This window comes from Carassius auratus, chromosome 10 (genome assembly GCF_003368295.1).
Source record: "Carassius auratus strain Wakin chromosome 10, ASM336829v1, whole genome shotgun sequence".
NCBI lineage: Eukaryota > Metazoa > Chordata > Actinopteri > Cypriniformes > Cyprinidae > Carassius > Carassius auratus.
The window spans coordinates 10061658-10086544 of record NC_039252.1 but is presented as its reverse complement, the minus strand read 5'-3'; the positions used below and the strand labels follow the sequence as shown (position 1 = coordinate 10086544).

General features: G+C 35.7%; 2 protein-coding genes across 2 annotated transcripts; one reads left to right on the top strand and one right to left on the bottom strand.

Annotated features, from left to right (window-relative positions):
- Positions 1–7783: 7783 nt before the first annotated feature.
- On the bottom strand, positions 7784–12082 carry LOC113109784 (secreted frizzled-related protein 1). Its single transcript, XM_026273545.1, has 3 exons — positions 11358–12082; positions 10722–10802; positions 7784–8548 (listed from the first exon to the last, which is right to left on the bottom strand). Exons 1-3 carry the CDS (start codon positions 11851–11853, stop codon positions 8223–8225), a joined length of 903 nt encoding a protein of 300 aa, XP_026129330.1. The 5' UTR covers positions 11854–12082; the 3' UTR covers positions 7784–8222.
- A 5427-nt stretch (positions 12083–17509) lies between these two features.
- On the top strand, positions 17510–21167 carry LOC113109783 (golgin subfamily A member 7-like). Its single transcript, XM_026273544.1, has 6 exons — positions 17510–17591; positions 19048–19170; positions 19291–19443; positions 19528–19629; positions 20136–20192; positions 20291–21167. The coding sequence occupies exons 1-5, from the start codon at positions 17583–17585 to the stop codon at positions 20178–20180; spliced, it is 432 nt and encodes a 143-aa protein (XP_026129329.1). The 5' UTR covers positions 17510–17582; the 3' UTR covers positions 20181–20192; positions 20291–21167.
- Positions 21168–24887: the final 3720 nt, after the last annotated feature.

Below are 24887 nucleotides of genomic sequence, written 5' to 3'. Positions count from 1 at the left end.
TTGAATCACTCCTAATGGCCAACCTTATTTAAATGCCTCACTGCCTTTTGTTCTTGTTCAGTCCTGATGTCTGCTTGAGTATGATGCTGCCAAGGATTTGTGGCAAGAGATTTTCCTCTCTCCTGTTGTTTTTTTTTTTTTATGGGGGGGGGGGGGGGGGCTCTAGCCTGACATTTAAGGACAGCTTTTCTGTTTGGATTACATTTTCATATTTTCTTTCAAGGAGTTAGTGTTAGTTTTTGAATTGCTTTGTAGAAAATACCTTTTAAATGCCTCTAAGACTGTATTTTGGATTTTTTTTTTATTTTTTAAGTTTATTTTACCTTGAGTAAAAAAGAGTCAGACCCGAGTTTGATCCCCATCTGGATCATAACATGAGGACTGAACCATGGATACGAGCCCAGCAGAGGAAGCTCAAACTTTATCGAAAGCAGAGCGCATCCTTGCTGCATTTTCAAACCAGGCTGTGACCATGGAATGACATGAATAAGTCCTTGCACAACAAGAGGTGGTGGTATCAAAACTGGGTCAGGCAATCACAGAGATCCTACAACATCTTCAGTCTCTTTCAAACCCACAGCGGGAACCAGAGTCTCAACCTCAGGCTCCACTAGCAACTCCAATCCCCACAGTGCAAAGCTCTGATATCCACCTGCCTTATCCTGAAAGGTATGATGGAAGCCCTGGCAGATGTAAGATGTAATCTCTTAGACTGGCATCCCCAGTCTAAGAGATTGTCCAAGAGATTGAGACAACCTTAAATGCCAGGTCTCATCCAACCCAACGTCCTGGAGTAAACACACAATTTGGGCAGAATGTGCGCACAGTATTCTTCACCATTCCTCAACAGGTATGTCCTCTTTTGAGTGTCAGTATGGGTTTCAACCTCCTTTGTTTTCTGAGCAGTAGTCCAAGTTGGGAGTCCCAGCTGCCCAACATCTGGTTCAACTGTGCTGCAGGGTATGGAGGAAGGCCCGGCCTGCACTTCTTAAGACTTCACAGCTATATACCATTTGCAGAAGTGAAACAATCGACTATGTGGAAAATACAAGCTGAATAAGCATAACTAACTTCATTATGTAATAATCAGATAAACGTCATATGAGCAATATTTTTGTCTAGCACATCAACTTTAACACACAATGTCCCTAGACACAGGATGTTCAATGGGTCGAACAGAATAATACAAACAGCAATGGGCCAACCGTTGGCGCAGACTAGCACCAACTCTGCATCCAGGGCAGAAATTCTGGTTTTCAAGCAGGGACCTTCTCATCAAAGTTGAGACACACAAATTGGCTTCCAGGTTCATATGACCACTCAAGGTTATAAGGAAAGTAAATACTGTTTCCTACCATCTCCTGCTACCCAAGTCTTTGCGCATTCACCCCACCTTTCATGTCTCACACTTAAAGCCTGTCGAATAAAGCCCTTTGTCTCCTGCTAACAGTCCACCCCCAGCACCATGCAGACAAGCGGCGACTGGACACTCAACTGGTTCGTGGAAAAAACAATTCCTCATGGACTGGGAGGGATTTGGGTATGAGGAGTGGACCTGGGTCCCTTCTCACCCCTCATACTGGATAAGACTTCATGTATTGAAGGCTGTAGTATGCGCTGATTACTGTTATGGTTCTAAATCACTTTGGGGGACTATTTACACAACTAGTGTCCAGTAACTAGGAGAGGATTAAAGAAGCCAGAGTCATGGGTCCAACTCACTCAATGTATTAATGAAAGAATGCATTATTTTCTCACAATGTTAACAATATTGTTAACACAATAAAACAGCATAGGCCTACACAAAATAACCAAAACAAAAAAACAATGTTATTAAGAATACTCAGTCCCAACAAGACCCAGGTTTCCAGAGAAGGTCCATGTAATGAAAGGAAGGTACAGATATCTTCAGACGTCAATCCTCAGACGTGATGTCATCACATTGGAACTCGAATAGACAGTATGTTAGTAAGGATCTTTTTATGATACTGATATGGTTAAAGCTGTGGTAGGGAACTTTTGACGCTCTAGCGGTTAATAAACAGAACTGCTTGCGTCTTGCGGAAGAACATCGTAGCCGGAACTACTTCTCTCTGTTTATGTCTATGAAGAATCACAAAGGTACTGGGTTACTCCGCCGCGGTGCCCCCGAAGCAATCTAAAATAGTCAGAATATAAACACTTATTATAGGTGCACCCTAGTGATTCAGGACAAGCTAAAAACACAGTTTGGAAAATGGATTCATGGTGTACTCGCTTATTATATAAATTTTTCTACATTTTGAACACAAACAAAGTTACGGACCGCAGCTATGATTGGTTGTTTCTTAACGGGAGCGATGCACTGAAATTCACCATATAATTCCAGAAACTTCTGGAGCATTCATACAACATCGGCCGCCCATCACATCTGAAATGCCAAACTGCTCACCAGCTGAGTGCTATATTATCAATCTATAGCTTGATGGCTTTAATCAAACTTGCCTCGTGCATTTACAATAATAACATGCACTGCATTTCCTCCATTGCCATATATATGATCTCACGTCATTTTCACCAAACTCGGGAGACTTCCGATTAAACTCCGCCTACTCAACAGACGCAACACTTGAACAGAATACTGTACAACTATAATATTAAAATAAATGTAACTTGACCATGGCCTTTTGCACACTTAATCACTTAAGGACTACATTCATCTCCACTCATACCTTGAGTTTTTTTTTTTAAAACGGAAGAAGAAAAAACTCTTCTTGCATTTGTAAGCACCAATGCTATTCACGCCACAGACCCAAGTTCGATCCCCTGGATCATAACAGATCCTCCTCGGGTTGCCATATGCACTGTTCATACGGGACACGTCCTGGCCAGATTTTAATATTACCTAAAACATCCAAAGCAGTTTGACCAAGAACATGCAGGTATTGTACATAATCAACCAATCATGCGGCTGCACGTGAGAAGGTGAGACCTACAAGGAACGATCAAAGCGATGCAAATATGTACACATGCTGCCCACTGATCAAAGACACCAAAGTAGGTGCAAAAGTGATTCAAAAACATAAGGAGCTGTCTGCTCTGCTCTCTATAGCTCTCATGAATGTCACACAATGATCGACCTGCACAGCCTAAACCTGGATATTTTAGGGAATAATAAAATCCTGGCAGGGACGTGTCCCGTATGAACGGTGCATATGGCCACCCTATCCATAGAAAACAAAGATCCTAACATGATCAAGGTTCAGAAACATTAGCAAAGAGATCGTTAAAATAGTCCATGTGACATCAGTTGTTTAACTGTAATTTTACAAAGCTACAAGAATACGTTTTTGTGCTCAAAGAAAACAAAAATAACTTTGTTCTCCTCCACTTCACACTATAGCACCATTTTAGAAAGTATCACATAGGTAAACAACGAATGCAAGGTATGTATGCAGAAATATTGTCTACGTTCAGATCAAATCGCAAACAACGTAAACAGCATAAGTGCTACTAATACGAACAGCATACGTTGTTTACGTATGTGATACTCTCCAAAATGGTTCCATAGGGTGATGGAGAGACAAATTGTTAAATAAATTCATTGTTTTTTATTTCTTTGCACGCAAAAATTTGTTTTGTAGCTTAGTAAAATTATGGTTTAACTATTTATGTCACATGGATTATTTGAATGATCTCCTTGCTACGTTTCAGAGCCTTGATAGTGTTAGGATGGATCCGTGCTGTCTGTGGAGGGTCAGAGAGCTCTTGGAACTCGTCAAAAATATCTTAATTTGTGTTCTGAAGATGAATGAAGATCTTACAGGTTTGGAATGACATGAGGGTGAGTAATTAACACTGTTGGGAACATTACTTAAAAAAATTAATTAGTTATAGTTACTCACTACTTGTTCCAAAAAGTAACTGAGTTAGAAACTGTATTACTCTATAATAAAAGTAACTCGTTACTAGGGAAAGTAACTATTTGCGTTACTGTTAAACAAAAAAATAAAAAGCTGCTCTATGTCAATTTTTTTTTTTTTGGAGCAGTTTTCACAAGTCAGTTAAAATTGAGTAGAACACAGGTGTTCTTACATAACTTTCAATATTTATTCGCGCGTTCGCGTGTGTGTGTTTGCCACCGCTGGTGTAAAAACACTGGCTCTGATTGGCTACCATGAAACATATGACTCTGCCTTAGCCAATCATAATCGCTTATTTCGTTATTAACTCACCTGCTCACCAGGTGCATTCGGATTACATAGTTTATTAAATCAATGCAAAGTAACGCACCGCATTTAACGTCCAGTAATGTTAACGGCGTTATAACGACGCGAAAATAATTAGTTAGATTACCCCGTTACTGAAAAAATAACGTCGTTACCTAACGCCGTTCTTTTAAACGGCGTTATTCCAAACACTGGTAATTAATGACAGAATTTTCATTTTTGGGTGAACTATCCCTTTGAATGCATATGATTCAGCATTGAATATATGCCAGAAAAGAGTGGCAAGTGGTCTGCTTTAAGGATCAGTTCACACACACAAGCACAAAAAATTTGTTCTTCTTTACTCCGTTGTTTTAAAAGTGCATAAGGGAGATGTTTTACAAATTCATCATCTGCTTTTTTCCATATAATGAAAGAAAATGGTAACCATGTCTGTTAAGTTCCAAAATGTACATAAAGCTCAGAAAGTATCATAATAAAGGTGTAATAAAGGCCAGAACTTTACAGTAAAAAAATACCGTACATTTCTTTTCTACCTTTACAGTAAATAATAATAATACTAATAATAGTAATGATGTAACTGCAATAATGTTAGTAAAACAAATTAATAAAATCTGTTTTAGCCTTTATAATACACTAACAACAACCTTGAAATCAAAGATTATGGTAAAACGTGAAACTAAAATGATGCAATAAACATTAATTAAACAGCAAGATGTAACAAAACACCATGGACATAACTGATAAGAAACCATTATTGCAATGTAAAATCATCAATTCCACATCAATTTATGTTTTTATTTCATGCTGTAAATTATAAGATGACTTTTCTTGACTGTTCTTTTTCACTTCCACTTTAAACTGAACATTTAACAGTTTTTTACTGTAAAATTACATGAAAACCTGTATTTCAATTACATGAAAAATACTTATGCGAACTATAGTAGAGTCACATCATAAACCACTTTTAGGGTGCTTTAGTCATTTTTGAAACGTGATAGCTCCAGGTCACTTTCAGTGTATGGAAAAAAAAAAAACACTCATTCTGCTGGACTTCTCCATTTGTTTTTCCCAGAAGAGAGTATGTACGTCACCCAGGTTCCGAACAACTTGAGTGTTGAGTTATTAATGACAGCATTTTTATTTTCAGGGTGAACTACCCCTTTAAGTTACCAGATATCGATACATCATGTTCTTGCATATGTCTAAATAAACCATTCCTGTGTCGTTCACTTCGATTACAAAGGACATTTCTTGGACCAAAAGTTTCAAGAAGTGCTTTACCAGACAGCATTCCTTCACTCCAACCCACAAGAGTCAAGAAGGCCATTTGTTTGATAAAGCTCTGAAATGTTGAACAAACTGAGTCAGATTTATATGCCCATTATCTCGATCAGATAGATTTCGCAAACAGACCTCAGTTGGGATAATTTCGTGCTAATATGCTAGCTTAAAATAAACACGTAAAAATCAATCCTAATAAGACTTGCAGACAAAATCGAATTGGGAACAGTGACGGCACCATATTCAGAGTCTGTGCATCCCATCTGGCCGTTTTCACAGTTGGCATATGTGAGAACTTCAGCCCAAACCCCATGTGGAAGTATGTTTACCACAGAGCCCATCTTACCTCAGATGCTATCCTGTGAGAGCATCATATTATTTATGGCTTTTAATAGGCTTTCTTCCCCTCAAGGCTGGAGACAAAAAAGCAAGTCTTTTTCATTCAATGAAGCTGGGAAATATGCAGCAGCAAAGCCAACAGCTGCTTCTAATGATCATCCCATAGAGTCTGGCAGGCAATGTCATCCCAGAGCACAAAACACAGTTATTTGCTTAACCTGGATAAACCATCACTACGCTTTTGCATGAGCTGGGATCGCTGGGCTTCTCCTGGGGGTAACACGCACTCAGGGTTTTTGCCATTTGCCATGTATGGATTTCTTTCAAAACGTGTTCGCTGCAGATGGTTTAATTTCGGCTTGAATCACCCCGAAAGGACGTCAAAACAAAAGGTTGGGGGTCTTCAAAAGTAACTAAACAGTTTTAAAGGAATGCTCTGGGTTCAGTATGAGTTAAGCTCTAAGCACAACATCTGTGGCATGCTGGCGATTACCACAGACAATTTCAACTCGTCCCTCAGTTTGTAAAAACAAAAATGTGCTTAGCAATCTATGGGACACAACATTCCAGAGGGTTTAAAGGCTCACATGTTTGTTATTTCTTTAGGTAATAATTTGTTTATTACAATATTTACAGTGTTTGTATATATGTCGCAGGTGAGTTTGTGTGTGTGTGTGTGTGTGGGGGGGGGGGGGGGTTCTGAATGCCATAAAACTTTCCACCACATTTCAAAGGATGTATTGTGTAAGAAGCATTCTGTGAAGCAAATCATGTTGGCAGAAATGACATTTTAATATTTTGGGGGTAACAGGAACACTTTATTTTAAAGTGTCCTTGTTACGTTACATGTACTTACTATTATAATAAAAACAAATTATGCATACATGCATGTAAACTTAGTTAAATTCTAACCCTAACCATATAGTAAGTGTATATATAAAAATTATGATAGGCGAAATTTCAATCATAATTGTAACTCAGCAACTCATACTTTCAACCTATTATCTCATAATTATGACTTGATACCTCATAATGTTTTATAAACATTATCTTAGTTTTTTATAGTTTAAGATTGAAATAATTGTGAGAGTAGTACAGGATGAGTCATCTATATTTTTGTTCAGTTTTTTCCTGAAGAGGAATAAGTGTACATTTTAAATGTCAAAGGTTTCAATGTTTTGAAGTACATCATAGATGACATCAAAGCAAATATTCAATCAATTTACTAGCAATTTTTAAGTAAAAATTGTTTCTACACCATGGGCAAAATTCTTCTTTTTTTTTCTTCATTTTTTCTTCTATTTCTCTTAAGTCATTAATTGGGAGTAACTGGCTAGATATGGTTTTATTTTATTTATTTATTTTTTCCAGAATTTATTTATTTATTCTCGTGGATCATATAGTATAAATTATAATTTATCAAATAATCTTTTACTTTCGACACACAATATATTACTAACTCTCCTCAAAAGAGAGCGAGACAAAGAGAGAGAGAGAGAGAGAGAGAAAACTCCAACTGACTTTCATCAGGAAAGCTGGGAAAGAAATATGTCCAAATCTCTCCCTCAATCCAAAACAAACATCTCTGATCTGTCTATACAATATAAACACTTTATCTGGCTGTTTGCTTACACAGGGCACATGCAGAGTCTGAAATGTCTCTAATCTGATCTGATTTGAAGTGATTATTTTGCAGTGATTTCACAGCATGTGATTGTTATAGCTGGACTGCTTGGCAGGTCACCACTGCTACTTGTCTTTTTTTCCTTTTTCATTTTTTCTCCATGATTAAGCACTCTTTATAATAATAATAAATAAAGAGTGCAGTCAAACATATAATAAATATTTTCTCTTTTAATGTTAAATGATTACAGTGCATTGTGCAAGCCCTCGGGCATGCTATACACCTTGCACTGCATGATTAAGTGTGATTTGCATCCTATGCAACAACAAACTGTCAAAAAAATCTCTTTATTGCATGGCTTGTGCATTTTTCTGAATACCTGATAGCTGTGATGTTTATTATAAAAGATAAACATTATTAACAGATTGCATGGATATAGATATTATTCCACCAGGAAAACATTAAGATACACCAAAAGGCAGTAATTGCAAAAGCAGAACTCACTCAACTGACTTGTAGCATAATGGAATGTAAATAAATGTGGATAACTGTGTTTTGTACTTGGATTGGTTAGAAATGTTCAAGAACATTTTAAAAAGTGAACTAAATGGCACTTGTTTGTATGTATTGAGACATTTATTTGGCAAACAATCTAACTATTTGGATCGTGGCATCTATGGTTCCTTTCTATACTGTACTGTAATGCAAAATGTAATATAATGCTATAATGGAAAGTTCACAACGATTAGTAACCAACTGATCAAACATCACTTGAACATGGTCTCAAAAGTTGAACATTTATGGCTTTCAAGTTTTTTAAGGGCCTTCTTAAGTTCTTTGCTAGATTTGTCCCACTTATGAATGCCTGTCAATATATACTGTTTCCCAACACTGCGGCCCATGATTAAGTAGTTGCTCTTTAGGTTTTCCAGTTGTTGGCATGGACAGTCTGCTCCATTTTTCAGGTAAAGTACAAGCTCTTTTAAGTCCTGCCTCTTCAGATTTCCACGCTTCACCGCCTTCCTCTTTTTTTGCAGAATGACTTTTCGGTCTAAGTTGTCTGTTTTGACTTCCTTAATCTTCGTCTTGATTGCTGCAAAAAGAAAATGTAGGTTTCAGAAGTCATTAATGTTCATGAAAGTTTAAATGAGACAATTTCTTTCCACACCTATGAAGTCTTAAATAAATATATATTTTTAAAAAAATTATGTAACATATAACGGTTATGTAAAACCTTCATTAAAAAAAAAAATCCTTCAAGAACTGACGGAAAAGGCAAATATTTGAAGTATTTTTGCTTAAGGTCACTGTTTAATTTCTTTGCCATGGAGATGCTGAACACTTGGCTGTTTTCATCATCTGTTGTCACATTTTAGCCAAGAACTCATTCTAGTTTATGTCTTTCAGATGCTATTCTGTGCTAATTGTGCAAAGCTGCATGGTGCAATGTGTTGTATCGCAATATCGTCCCCTTTGTGTGAGGATATGATTCTTGGGTACATATCAAATTCTAATTCCAACCAAGATCAAAAAAGAGACTGCACAATTTCTCCTAAACTTGCTCTATTAGTGATGCTAAAACAAAAAAGGTCTTATTACCGATCCCTGAGGCACTCCTTAAATAATCGGTTATTTGAGCATTGAATTATGAAAGAATTTAAGGTTATTATTAAATGGGTGTATTGTGGATAAAATTGTTTAGCATTACCAACAAAACAGAACAAATACTATCAAAAACAGCGCTAGCTTTAAAATCATCCTCTGAGCTGCAAAATGTTTATATTCCCTGGAGCTTCATTTTGACAAAACATCTATCATTTTCTGTATTTGCACTAGTGCAATGAAAGGAAAATGTTCAAAAAAGAAAGCATAGAAACACAAACTACATCAGGTTTTCCATTGATATATTTTCTCATATTTCTAAAATTTTAATAATAAGCATTTTGCTTAAAGCATTAACAAAAATACACTTTAGAAAAATTCAGTTAACCTAAAATGTGCTTCATGAGGTTACAATTACATTTTCTGTTTTATTAATAATAAAAAAAAAATTACAAATTAAAAATAATAATAATAACAATATATATATATATATATATATATATATATATATATATATATATATATATATATATATATATATATATATTAATAAAAATGAATCAACTCAGATATCTCACATATCTACCTGTTTAAGATAACAACCGCATATTTCCATTTTCACATTCAACAGTGTTTCACAGAGTTTAAGACAGTCAGTCTATAATGACTAGAAAAAGCCTTTGCTGGATTAGTGCTTGATAGCTTGCAATAAAATAAAAGGTCCCATGAAATTCTTGCCAGCGGAAAGCTTCCTGTCTTTGACAACATCTCAAACCCTGAAAAAAAGACCTTCTGGATTCTGACCACATCACTGGTTCTTAGAAACAGCATTTGCAATGGAAGAAGTAGCTCTGCTTTTTATAAAAACCAAATATCTCCATTTGCGGTTGAAATCTAATAAAAAAAAAAAAACTATAAATATACAGGGAGAATTATGTTTATGTTTAAGCAGCACTAGACCCTTACTGTCTCAAGAGAGAAATAGATTTAAAGAGTGCAAATCCGGAAAGTAATATTAGATATATTTTTTTTTTCAGTCAACAATATTATTGGAAACAAATGTGTGGGCTGAAAACCTGGACCAGGAATCACAATGATGGGAATCATACGATCAGATTTTGTTCTCTTGAAGTCATTAAGCATTGGCCAATAAATGAAGCATTCTGAAATCACTTGCATTAGTAGCAGCATGCCGAAAAGTGTTTGGAACAAGTTTTGCCTTTCAGTGCTTTTAATGTTCGTAAAAGGACTATGCCAAAATCTTTCACATCTGAGGTGCGTTGCAATATGTTTTAGACAGATGTCCATAATAGTCTATATAAGAGCTCATTTTCAGAATTGTTCTTTGTAGTGCGTTTCAACTTTATACCGTAAGATCAGCGTGTTGATACTAGTCAAGAAGAAATACAGCTAGTTTATAATTTCTCTCTTGTCGGTAAAGACAAAATATGTTTGTTTTTTTAATAGTCAGACACAATCAATATTTCAATTAGCAACTTAACTGGAAAATCTCCCTAATCAAGGATATAATTTATCTTGGAATTAATCTTTTAAAAAATATATAATACATATTTAAACTAATTACTTGGATGCGATCTGTACTTTAGTTTAGGGTGATTTTTTAAAATACTAATTCATCAATATTGCATAAAAAAATTAATTACCAAATTCACTGGCACACAGTTGTTCCAGAATTGCATCTGTGTTCATCTCATGGTCACATGGCGGACAAACAGAAGAGACATCTAAAGAAAAAAAGAAGGAGAAAAAAAAAAATGTTTAAACCAAATGTCCTGACTGTTGCTTACATCTCAAGTAAATAAGCAAATGGGAAGATTATAAACTGATCTAAGTGTAAATGTTTAATTGCTTGATCTATAATATTTTATTTATTTTACAGTAATTTCACATTTAAAATGGTGAAAAGATGCAACAAATTCAATACTGCAGATAAAAAAGTAATGTATTTTAACACTGTAATTTTAAGTAAAATCTAAATACATGTCAATAACTCGTTGGTTATGTGTTTGTAATGCATCGTAAACGGATCTAAACAAACAATCAGCCTTAACAAACCATAATAATAAATAAAACACACCTACTGATTCTTACTTTTATTTTTCACATTTTGAAATAACAAAACAGTAACAATATGTGACCAAAACAGTCAATAAAATAGTTAACAGAAACGTAGCTGTGGCACAATTTATTTGGCTGCGCCATGTATTTTTTAAGCATAAAAAGGAAGATTCAGAAAGAAGTTAATGTTAAATTCTGTCAAACACAGTTATCATACACACCTGGGGATTTGTCCGTGTCATCGCTGCTGGTGGTGTTCATAGAAAGGCACACGTCGCTCAGGGGAAACTTGTCACATTTGAGCATTTCAGGCCAAGGGAACCCAAACGCCTGCATTATAGGGGTACAGCCGTCCCGGACAGCCTCGCACAGCCAGCGACACGGATATATGGGTGTTTCGAGGCACACGGGGGCGAAGAGCGAGCAGAGGAACACTTGCGTGCCGGGGTGACAGGCTTTGTGCACCAGAGGAACCCAGCTGCTCGCTTGCTGCTTCACCTCAGCTATGGTTTCGTGCTCCAGCAAATTGGGAAGCAGCATTTGGTGGTAGCCCACATTAAAACACAACCTCAGGTCCTCGGGAATGTCCATGCACTGTCTTTTTTCGTAACCCGAATCCCCCGGCTCCGGTAACCAGGTGTGGTACTGAGCATTGAGCGAAGGGAGGAAGACAGCTGGAGCGATGAAGATCCACAGCTTGAGGAGAAGGTTCTTCATGGCACAAGAGGGGAAATAAACAGTTATATCCAACTGCGTTGCACTGTTGAGACCTCAGACGGATGTTTTTGCATTAGTACTGCACTAACTCGGTTTCTTTGGCGTCCTCGTTTGCCACTGTCTTATGAGAGCTTGAGAGTGTCGCGCGCTGCCGTTCCGTTGCGCAGCGCGAGAGTAATGAACGCGCTTGAAAGGTGAAACAACCAATAGTAATGCAACTGGCTTGGCATAACGCGAAGGTTGCTCTATGTGCCGGACAAATATATATTTTATCTTCATGCAGGGGGGACTAAAATTATTAATTAACCCTTTGTGTCTACTAATTGACTGAATCTTTAGATAATATAAAGGTGTGTGCACGTTAAAAAAACAACAACATTTAAACTGATTTTCTAATTAACCTTTTAATGCGATATATTACACCTACAATTGAGGAATGCATAAATCACTCTCTTAATACAAGTATCGGATATAAAGAACATAATGTCTTCTTTAGTGATCCCCATTCGCGAATAAATCGTTCTTTTGAACGTCACACAGTGGTCTATCAAACTTTTAATTCCTTTTTCTTCTGATTCATAAAGCATGTTGTTTGAGGAAATATTTATATACATGCACAAATCTTTATATTATATATTTTATATTTTCTCATAATATCTGTGACCCTGGAACACAGAACCAGTTATAAGGGTCAATCTATGCATCTCAATTGTCTGAAATGCTGAACGAATAAGCTTTCCATTGATGTATGGTTTGTTAGGATAGGACAATATTTGGGCTGAGATACAATTGAAATAGCCATGCATATTACTAATCAAAAATTAAGTTTTGATATATAATTATGGTAGGAAATGTACAAAATATCTGCATGGAAAATGACCTTTATTAAAGGAGTCATATGATGCGATTCAATTTTTGGAGTGTTACAAGCTCTTGGTGCATGAAGATCTGTAAAGTTGCAAAGATTAAAGTCTCAAATCCAAAGAGATATTCTTTATCAAAGTTAAGATTTGTCCACACCCCCCTAAAACGTCTTGTTCTAATATGCCCCCACATGTCTACGTCACTATGTGGGAAGATTTGCATAACGCCGCCCAGATGTTCACGCTAAAAAAGAAGACGTACCTTTTATTCTCATTGTAGTATTGTTGTTGCCATTGCCATGTCGTATAGACGCTGTGTTTCATTGTGAAAAAGAAACTACTTTGTTTGGACTTCCAAAAGAGGACTATATCCTCTTCATCATGCCTGGAGCAATGTATACAGACCAGAAAATATGTACGTGCATTATGAAATGCATTAAGTGATTTTAAAAGGAACAACTCCTTACAGGCAAGCATACGAGTACAGTGATATAAACGAATTGTAGACTAATTTTTATTCTATATGGAAAAATGCTTAACGTGAAACTTTGCGTGTTGCGTTTATTCTGGGCTCACCTGCGTGCCTGTACATATTAGTTATATATTTTAATAATGTAGAGAAGCATATTGAGTTTGGCCTTTATCATCTTAGTCCATTATGCCACATTTTGCAGTATGTGAGGAAAATACTATATACATATTCCTTATATTAATGAACTGTATATTTAATTTGATAATTGAATAGCATCTTAATATATTAAGCCATGTTACGTGTTTTTTTTCTACACTTAGCGAGAGACGCAAATGTCAAATGTTCAGATTCTGCTGTTCTGGCCACGGATTTGCCAGTCTTGTCTTTTTCTTGCAGGACCCTGTACATTATAGTACTAATTTAGTTTGAATCATTTAATCACCACCACAGCGTCTTGTCTCCATTGGCAACATGCACGATTTGTGTCAATTGCAAGTGACGTCACAGGTAGCAGAGAGTGCAAGTAGCGATTGCAAGTGATATTGTAATTTAGTTTCTTTTTTCTTGTCTTCGCCACCTGGCTACTGTTATAAAATGTTGGGAAATTCAAACAAAAAGTAATAAAAAAATTCAAACAAAATAAAAAATAAAGACTGCAAGTGATGTCACTAGTGGAAGTGCAATTGTCTGAGAGTGCAAGTCTGAGAGTGCAAGTGCAAGCCTGCAACCAGGCCCTCTGGGAATTTTGAGCAGTGTAGAGTAACGCTTGTTTTTTGTCGTTTCTCAGATTACAAATGCAGACATGGTTTTATGTTTACGCAGTGCGATACGCAACACAATGTGTAAAAAGACAGCATAAGTCATTATAATCAGTAATTGTTTCCCCAGTTGAAGCAACAAATGCCTCATTTATAATAGGTTTTATTGTTGTTGTCTCATCTGGCTGGGAGATGACATCAGAGTAATTTAAGGGGCATAACATTTCCATCACACGCTTGAGGCATTCAGCCAATCACAACATACGGGATAACTGGCCAATCAGAACACACCTTGCTTTTCAGAACAATGAGCTTTGTTAAAATAGTTTCTCAGGTTTCATAAAGGCGGGGCATAGAGGAGCAACAATAATATACATTATGTAGAAAATAATGTTTATTAAACCTTAAACTGCATAAACACATTTCATTACACCAGATAATGTTCTTTTTTAGCAATGTCATATGACCTCTTTAATATCCTAATGATTTTTGGCATAAAAAACAAATATACCTGTGCTACTTTTGACTGGTTTTGTGGCCCAGGGTCACATTTAACGTTTTGCTTATAAATGTTAAGCAGAATTTTTTTTTTTTTGTATGTATTTATTTCAGTTTCATGAGACATTTAAGCTAAATCTGTCAGTTAGTAAAGAAAGATAAGTTTTCTTGTCTGAATCAGGAGAGAAATATTTCTCCAAATCTGTTCTGATGAAGAAACAAACTCCTCTAGTCTACATCCTGGATGGCCTGAAGCTTTTTTTTTTTTGTGCACTATTCCTTTACTATTCCTGGCATCCAAACAGCTGCATTTGTTCAAGAGGCTCTAGGTTGAAAAGCTCTTGTGTGACAGACTAATAAAATGTACGTGAAAATGGCTGTACATGGACTGTATCCGTGGTGCATCTGTAAAATGTCTGATCTAATTCTATAAAAGTTCCACAGCCTGATTTATAACAGTGTTTGTCAAAGCAGTCAATGCAAGCCGGATGGCTCTTCTGCTACAAAGACACATTATTTAAAATGTATAATGAAGCATCTGCGACTTTTGGCTGGGTTTCTAGGACTGGGATGCAGATGCTTGCGAGATGCCCTTCGCTGCGTCTCGTTTGCTTTTCACACTGCATGAGAGCAGCTTCAACTCAGTTCTAACTTCAGCCATTCCAAACAGCAATGTGGGCATTTCCTCTCTCACAATACTGCAGCTGTGTACTGGCTTTCATAACCACACGATTATTTCACAATGTTCTTAATGAAGTGACTGCTGAAAGAAAACAGACATGCCATCATGGAATGCCAAACTCGTCGTCACTTAAGATGTTTTAATTACACCTAAACATATCTGTCATCATAATATGTTTACCCGTGATTTCTCCACACGAGAGGATCTTTGGTGGTAGCAGAACACGTACCCCTCCATTGAGACCCCCTGTTGTAAGCATCATAGAGACTGCATGTATAAATGAGGGTTATTCAGAGATATAGGAATGTCTACACTCATAACTTGGCTGGTATATCAGATAATTTCCTTATATTTTGTACAGCAGTCAGATTAGTAAAACATATTTTCTGTTCCCCTAAAATTGCATCTGTGAAATATAGCTCAAGTTGCAGAACACTGTACAGAAGACTTGATTGAGGACTGAGTCGTGTTTTGGGGTAATTGATATAGTTATGGTCGATTTGTTCATAGAATGGCAAACAATAAATTCAATTATAAAACTGATAGTTCCCCGATATATTAAAGCATCCTAAACACCTGCTCACCAAATTGCTTCACAGCATCAACATTTGATTATTTTTGTAGAAAATACAAATATACGAGTCAAAAATAAAATGCTAAATAAAATGCATATTATTTGAATTAGCTGAATTAATGTTTTAAACAACATCACAAATACATTTTTTATATTTTTATTAAAAGCTAAATATTAATTTAAATGATTTTACCCAGATCTGTTATCCCTAAGTAAAATCATTATAAACATTTTAATTGCTTTAATATTAAAAAAAACATATTATTATGCATATAAATAATAATAATAATAATAATACAAAAAAGTACATTACTTGATAAACTTTAACTGAAATTAAATATTTAAAAAATATATTTTAGTAAGGTTATTCTATTTATCATTTCTCATTGAAGTACAAAAATAACTAAAACTTTAAAAAAAACTATAACATTGTCAGAAACAAACTTACTAAAACTTAAAAATGTGTGTGTGTGTGTGTGTCTAAAATAACATTGATGCAAATAATGAAATATGGATGTATGTATTTAAGAACTGATTATTAAACTAACACTATTAATGAAACAAATGTAGGAGTTGATTGATTCAAAACAAAATGTTTCACAGACAAATGTTTACAAGTGTTAATTAAATAAAATAAAATAAAAGAAATTAAAATTTATGCATTTAGCAGACTTTTTTTATCCAAAGTGACTTACAATGCGTTCAGGCTAACAATTTTTACCTTAATTACAGTGCTGGAGTTTCCTCATTTGAGATCAATCAAAAAAAAAAAAAAAAAAAGAAGTTTGTGTGAATCGAGAGTCCTTTTAATCAAATGCTCTTGTCTGTTAAACTACAGATGAAGTGCACCAACTTGATGCAATGAGAATGCCATCAAACATTATCACACAACATGATATTTTTACAAAATATTGTCTGATATATGATCTGCCAAATGGTTTTGAGAGATCTCAAGGTGGACCACAAGCTTATTTTATGTCCATACTGAGTTGATCCAGTGCTGTCTAAGGAACTGAGTGATGGTGAAAACTTTGAATCCAGTGAAAAACGGCCCAGGTGTCCCACGGGAACCTTTAGGAATAAATGATCTCACCGATGTACCATTTATCATGTGAGGCTGGCGGGACCGCTGCTGTAAAATAAGACGATTCCTTGCACTCTCAATCATGAAGACTTTTCTCTGTTGTATGTCATCCTGTATAAGTCATCCAAGTAGGATTCGAAAAACACAGATGGAGACAACGAGAGAGAACTGTTTTAGGCATTAACCTTGTTTTCTCCTCTAGGTTTCACTCAGTATTACAAATTATTCTGAAATAAAAGTGAATAAACATCATTAGTAGGATGGACTGTTTCCTTCTTGTATCCTCTTCCCTGAAATGTTGTGACACTATTGTCTTAATGCTGGCAAACAAATGCATCATAACTATGATATATATGGACAGAGATACATTTAAATACCACCCAAAACAACTTAATCCCTTTGGAAACTGCAAATGAATGAGTTTTTGTTTAAAGGAAGGTTATAATTTACATGAGTTATGAGATTACCATTTCAATTTAGCTATTTCTGAAACTGTTGCTCAACTGTTGCACATTTATTATAAAATATTTTTCTTTAAAGGTATTTGAATGTGAAATAGTGGTGTGCTGGCAATGGTGTATTTTTTAAGTAAATTTGAGGCTCACCAAACAAGTTAATTCACAATACTTCATCTTTAAGGTGAGGGGAAAAAATAAAAATACAATAAACATTTCCGCCATCATAGAGGAATAGATATGGTGTAGCAGCGGAACTGTTGAGTGAAGTCAAAGGTTCCTCCCGGACTGTGTTTTCTGGAGGACAGCAGGTCGAATAACAGGAAGAGGAGCAGCAGCCACTATGGCGGAGGTGCGTGAGTAAAAATTACACTTAATTACACTTGTCTTTATGTTCAGTGACAAAGATTGACATCTGAAATAATGCGTTATAATAAATGTTTCGCTCTCCAATTATCTGATTGACACACGTTTTCTTTTAATACCGCTATTATTCGATACGTTAGCGTTTCTCCAGTGGTCGTCAAATATAAATATCGACGGAGATATATATCCTCACTTTTACTGACAATATACTCATATAAATCTCAAACCAGGTATCATATTTAAAACGAATCTCATGTTGTCATTCGATTTCAGTCGTGTTATTTAAATGTAACGCAACTTATATGTATTTTTTGCTGATGCTATAAGTAAGGGCGTTGTGTGTGTAGTTGTCATTTATATATAGGTCTGAGTTCCTGTGGTTTTAATAATCACCTTTGAATATTATCAAATCATCATCATATTGGAATAATTTGTGAAGGATCATCATGTGACTGAAGATGAGTGCTGAAACACCAGCTCTGCCATCACAGGATTATAGTACATATAAAAAATATATTCAAAATAAAGAAGCAGTTATTTTAAATAGTAATAATATTGAATAATATTACAGTTTCTTAATATATACACACAGACACACACACATATTATTTATTATGACATGGAAAACATCAGTTTAGTAACCAGTTATTGGCTCTTTAAATGTAATATTTCATATATGTACTTGGAAAAAAAAACACTTTCAGAAATTTGAGGTGAGATACCGCAGGTGAATAGAGTAAAAAATAACAACTAATATTTATCGCCTTACCTAGTTGATTGATTACACTGATAATTGCAAAGATTTTTTGTTTTAAAAGTTTTCTAAAATGTTAGGTTTAAATATACAAATTAGGCATTTTCTAATTAAATATGTGCTAATTTGCATACATTTCTAGTACCTAAATCTGAACACTGGATGAGGTCAGTTTCAAAATTCTTGTTTCTTTCTTTATTCTTTTTTTTGGGACACATCAGTCAAATGTTTTTACAGGGGTAATTTGGGGTGTCTCATTTTTGTCACTCCATAATACACTCAGAACAGACAGAAAACAATATGTGATGGGGAATAAAATGTATATAATCAAGAAATATATATATATATATAACAAATCCTCTTTAAAAAAATTCAGGATATAGACAGGAATGGTAATATGACGTTTGGTGTGTGTAAGTGCTACTGAAGTGGAGATTAAAAAAATTAAAAAAAACGAAGGGGGAAAAAAGCCTTAAAAAATTTTTATGAATTAAATCTGTTGACACAAATAAAGTGCTAGAAAAGAAACAGTTAACATGTTTTCTATTCTTTCCAGTAGTTTGAAAATCCAAAAAGTCCAAAATCTCAAAGTTGACAGGTGCATGAAAAAACATCAGTGTTTTCCCCCTTAAAGAACAGTTTTTTGAGGGTAGAAGATGTATTGTTTAATCTGTGGTTTTCTCACCAGACGCACAGCTTGCAGGACCTGCGGCAAGCAGCCGTCACCTCCAAGGTTTTCGTTCAGAGAGACTACACCTCTGGAACCATCTGCAAGTTCCAGACCAAGTTCCCAGCAGAGCTGGAGAGCAGGGTGTGTGGAGACCCAGAGCAAACACAAAAGTTCCCTTAACCACTCATCTGCATTTACAGATGTCAGATATATCCAGAGCTTTGGCACATGGATTCTATGATGATTGTGCTGTTGTTACAGATGGACAAGCAGCAGTTTGAGGAGACCATACAGACCCTGAATAATCTCTATGCAGAGGCGGAGAAGTTGGGCGGCAGGTCATATCTGGAGGGCTGTCTGGCCTGTCTCACTGCGTACACAATCTTCCTCTGCATGGAGACCCACTACGAGAAAGTGAGTCGACTGAGAGATAGGCTTTAGATGTCATCTATATCACATTATGCGTATTGATTTCAGTGTTGTGTTGAATTCATTCAGGTGCTGAAAAAGATCGCCAAGTACATCCAGGAGCAGAATGAGAAGATCTACGCTCCTCTCGGGCTTCTCCTGACTGACCCCATAGAGAGGGGCCTCAGGGTCGTATCCTTAAATAGTTTTCTGTCCAGACTGAAGGAAATGTGTACTTGTATTCAGCAAGGATGCATTCAATTGGTCAAAAGTGATACGAAGACATGTTTAATGTAGCAACAGATTTCATATATTCAAATTCAAATGTAATGTTGCATAGATCTTTTTTTTATGTTAAAAAAAAGAAAAAAACATTCTGCTTGTGTACAATTTTGTTGATCATAAATGTTCCTTGAGCAGCAAATGAACACACATGGGGGAGTAACTTTGCATCATATGAATCATTTCCAGTTTCAAATTCAAATAGAAAATGTATTATTTAATGGAAATAAAATTTCACAATATTGCTGCTTTTAATGTACTTAGGAACAAATAAATTCAGCCTTGGTGAACATAAGAGACCTTTCAAAAACCTGTCAAAAATCCCATGTACACAAACTTTTGAGCTGTTTGAAGAAATAGAAAACACCTTGCAGGGTTTTTATGACACTTTATTTCCTTAACTTGAGTTTTCACAGGTGGAGATCACTATTTTCGAGGATAGAAGTATTGGTTCAAGATAAAACACACCAAAGGTAAGTCCTTTTAGACCTGAATATGATGATATCACATGTATTTAGTGCACTGGATCATCATCATCTTTGAAATAATGCAGTTTTATTTCTTTCTGCAGGTTTATGTTTGTAAGGTGATGATTGGCCTGCTGGACTCAGAACCTGCTTCTCTATCTCATGATATCTCAACCCTAAAGCTTTACATGTAGATATCATAGATTTAATTTCAGACCATTGATCCATTAATGTTTGTGTTTTTGACCGAGGGAGAGAGTGGTTATATTGTGTATCTTCGTAAAAACTCTCCAGACCAGCTTTCCCTCATCTAACAGCTTTCCAATGTCTTAATCGGAGTTGTTTTAAATCTGTGTTGTGCCATGTCATTTTATATTGCAGCTCCAGTGCGTTCCCTTCTCTTGTTTTCTGTGTATACTTGTCTTGAATGGGAAGTATAGATTAAGTGCACAATGTTCAGTCACAAAACAGCTGCATCTTGATTATTTAAAGCTTTTGTGACTGTGTTCTCATAGTAAAAATTAGTTTTTGTTAAAAACGGCCATAACATTCATGAAGAAGCTTCAGTTTCGTTTACGTGGATATTTGAGACTGATAGTTTATTTAATGTTTTTTTTGTCATCAGTTCAGTTTCTTCAAGTCACTGTTCTATTCCATTCTCCTCTAGCAAAAACTGTTTGTTTTCTTCCATGCTGTTTTAACACTACATTTGACTATATACACACATCATTGAACTACTGGACTTTTATTGGGGTCTGCAATATAATCCTTCTTACACACAAATGCCATAAATCCTTAAAAGGCATGGTTTGCATTTAATATTGCATCTCCGGCTTGAATTTCAGACTGCTGTCAGTTCGACCTGTTTCTTGCATAAATCTTTTTATCAGTGTTGTATCATAATGTCTTTTTTTGAAAATCTTTTGACACTTATTTAAACTGTGTATCGTACAATAAATTGTGTTTTCTTGAACAAATTAATTCCATTGTCTGCATTTTTTCTTCAGACACAGTGCTTGGTAGATTAAATAAGAATTGTAAATTTTACTAATATAATCTGACAAAAATGTGACAAAAGAAGTTTAAATACACCACTTCTTCAACTTAAACAGGGCATTTTGACTTCAAATGAGCAATTACACATTACATTACAAATAGTCTGAGCAATAAAATGCTAACATAGAAGGTGTGTAAAATAAAGAATAGAACGTCTTTTTTTAAGTACTTTTACAAATAATAATTTCAATTTTATTTATTTTTTCATATCATGTTCCCCTCAACAGGGTGGACATGTTGAAGTTGACCACGTTGTCTACATGAAAACTGCGATGATATGGTCAAAGTCTTCCAGAGTTTAAAAAGTTTTGTGGGATACACATTTGGTAAAGTTTAGTAATTATTTGTCTCATACATCGATTAACTGACTGAAAAGGCGCTTTTAGTCCCAAATTCTGAAGCACGGATAGCAAATCAATGTCAAACGGGGAAAAAAATGCACCCTGACCGCTAGAGGGGCCTAAAAGCCTTCACATGTGAACCTAACATCTTTATCACCTCACTGGTGGTGTTCAATCCGGGGATTTAATCACGTTTGAAGGTCTCTGTTTCGAGTTTATTTGTCTAAACCAGTCGCGCGTCTTGAAACGCGTTTAACGTTCATGAGTGAGAGTGGCGAACTAAGCTAGTAACGTTAGCTAATGTTCAAGTGAGTTCAGATATTTAATGTAATTCTGTGTCCCCTTATAAAACTTAACGTTAGCTATTTATATTTTGACTCATACTTAAGCAGGAGACAATAAACTAACGACTTAATGGCTTTTAGGTTTGATTTTGGAATTTTTCTATGTGTTTCTATGTGAATTAATGGTAAAATCTGTGCCTTTAGTTTGCCTCAGTGAGCACAAGCCAAGAGCTTTATATTGTTGTTTTGTGATGTTTGGCCTGTAAGTTACTGATCCGCTCTGAAATGTTTCTTTCTGAAGTGTGTAGAGACTAAAGCATCTCCTGTGAATAAAGATCTTCATCCTCTGACACCCTGGCTCTTCCTCGTGTCAATGGCTGTTACCTCCCCAAAGAAGAGACTGAATTCATCCATACAGTCCTGGAGGAGCTGGATGTGTTTCAACAGAGAAATGAGCACAAAAGGTCATTTCAAAACACCTCTGAAGAAGAGACATTAGCAACTTCAATTAATAATGCTCACCAACATGATAAACAGCTCAAGACTCGAACCCACAACCTTAGGGTTAGGAGTCAAATTCTCTAACTTCTAGGCCACGACTTCCCCACTAAAACAATTGAAACCTCATAAATTGCATAGCAGCATGACAAAACAACCCTCCAAACTACACAGAAACAGACCAAGAAGCACTCCGAAGACTCAAGCAGCTGCATGGCAAAAAACAAAAGAACTTATTTCACAATACCCTATTGCAACACATTAAAGACACTCAAACATCCTTGTAACTGCAGTGACTTGACAACCACCCTAACACAGTGGTGATGGATTTGACATATATCACTCTCATATGTGTGTGTATTTTGGGCTTCCTGTCATATTGTCTGACTGAGATGTTCTGAACTGCAGCGTTCTACTCTTCCCTCCTGTCCCGAGCCGACTTCGCTTCCTGATTCACCAAACCAGTGCAAATGGTTAAAAAAGCGTGATGTAAATAATATAAATGTAACAAATGTAACTATAACAAATGTAACAAACAATGCTATGCTCAATTTATTCCCCCGAAAAAAACCTGAAAAAAAATATTTCTCCGCTCTTTTCAACATTAATAATAATTTATTAATATGAGCACAGAGATGTTTAGTTCTCTCGTGTCAAGAAAAGTCATGATTGCCTCCAAAGGCAGCATTTGTTACAAAGAGACTTTCACTGATGCACTACTTAAAAAAGCCAAATCTGCAACCTTTAACAACTTAAACAATGCAAAAGTTTAAACACTATGCATGGAAAATTATTAAAAAAAATTGTTGTTTGTTTTTAGCAAACTGATTTTGATATTGATAACTGCTGGTTTTGCATATTTATTTAATGTTTTTATTTATTTATTTAGAAAGAATGTCCTCAGTTTACTTTTATTTCTGACAAGATTTTCAGGTGGAAGAAGTTTCCATGGGCTATGCCTCCTGTACAAAATGTTCGGAGTGATTGCAGTAATTGTATAACATTTATGGTCTACTTGTATATGTTATGGAATAACTAATAAATTTTAATTGTTGAAAGGATATTATGTGTATAATATGTATTATAGTGTTAGGTATCTCATAGGTTTCTCACAGGTGTGTGTGCAACGGTGGAGGGGGGGGGGGGGGTTGGGGGGGTTGTAGTACTCATAAAATTTCTTCAAGGTTGGCAGGTATGCAACCTTGAAGCACTACTTGAGATTTTAAGGTAATAAGAGTTGATAATTAAGTATATTTGCATGTTCATCGTTCTCTAATGTTGGTGATGGTCCCATGACAAGTGAACAAATAAAATATTTAATATTTTTAATAAAAGTGTTTTAATTTTGATTATTGTTATTATTATTTAATAATACGTTTTTCATTAAACTCACAAACTTCCTGCAGTTCCATCGTGATGTAATATTTTTTTATGCCCTTCATATATTCATATTTTCTTTCTCTGTGTATTTTACTATCAGATGGTTATAGAATTTTTTTTATTTACACTATGTAAATTACGGTTGCAAAGGGGCAGACTTTCCAAAGTTTCCGTAAAATTCCCAACGTTTACAAAAAAACCCAGAAAGTTCTTAAAATTTCTGGAAAGCTTGAGAAATGTTCTGCTTTAATGCAACCCTTAGTTAAATTCAATGCGATAAACATTAGTTAAGTAAAAAGTAATCTAAAACGAATTTAAAAAGTACTCCCACTGTATTACCTAAAATGTGTGATGTAACAAATTGTTACTAACTACAGTTTTCTGTGCGGTGCATCTGACGGGTTGCCAGAAGAAGAGCAGATAGATGGGAATGAGCGAGCGCGCAGTCGGCACAGAGACATGGAGACCAGCTTCAACGGCAGACGGAGAGCCAGACGGCACGTGTTATGAGACATAAGATAGATCTGGAACAACCGAATCTCAAGGAGGCATCTGTGGAATCATCTGACATTGCTGAGGAACCTCTTGTAGCCAACCAGAGGCCAGAGTAGACAGCACTGGCCAGTCAGTGGGCTTTCAAGGTCGGGTCCGTCACCGTGGCCTCCAGCCTGGGACCAGACTGTGACTTTCTTCACATCTTTGACAAAGATGAAAAGATTAAAGATGAAAGATGAAAACTGTGCCAACAACACGGAGCTTCCCACTGAGGCCACACTCCAGCAGCAGGACGTTGATGAAAGTTTGCTCTCTGAGGTCTTAGAACTTAATGGGTCTTGAATAATGAAGTTAATCAAATAATAACAGATTAGAATTACATTTTTTTTCACTGTCTTGAATCATTTCTTGCTCGCTGCTGGAGGGGAACCAGAAACTACGATTTGTTTTGATAAAATCCAAGCGTTACTATCCGTAATGGCGAGAATCAACAAAGAATGGTTTAATAAAGTCTTCATTCGTTTTCTTTGTGCACAAAAACTGTTCTTGTTGCTTTTATAAAATTGTGGTTGCGTCACATGGACTATTTTACTGAAGACCATACTATGTTTCTGGGTCTTGCTAAATTTCAGTTGGGTTGCAGTCTA

Bases quoted from the DNA above. Each gene is read 5' to 3' on its own strand.
- LOC113109784 (XM_026273545.1), bottom strand. From the start codon at position 11,853: ATGAAGAACCTTCTCCTCAAGCTGTGGATCTTCATCGCTCCAGCTGTC. The intron at 10,803-11,357 runs GTGTGTATGATA...TTTTTTCTTTAG, and splicing joins TGACACGGACAAATCCCCAG to ATGTCTCTTCTGTTTGTCCG. The intron at 8,549-10,721 runs GTAATTAATTTT...TTCTTTTTGCAG, and splicing joins ACTGTGTGCCAGTGAATTTG to CAATCAAGACGAAGATTAAG.
- LOC113109783 (XM_026273544.1), top strand. The intron at 19,171-19,290 runs GTGTGTGGAGAC...CTGTTGTTACAG, and splicing joins CAGCAGAGCTGGAGAGCAGG to ATGGACAAGCAGCAGTTTGA. The intron at 19,630-20,135 runs GTATCCTTAAAT...GAGTTTTCACAG, and splicing joins TAGAGAGGGGCCTCAGGGTC to GTGGAGATCACTATTTTCGA.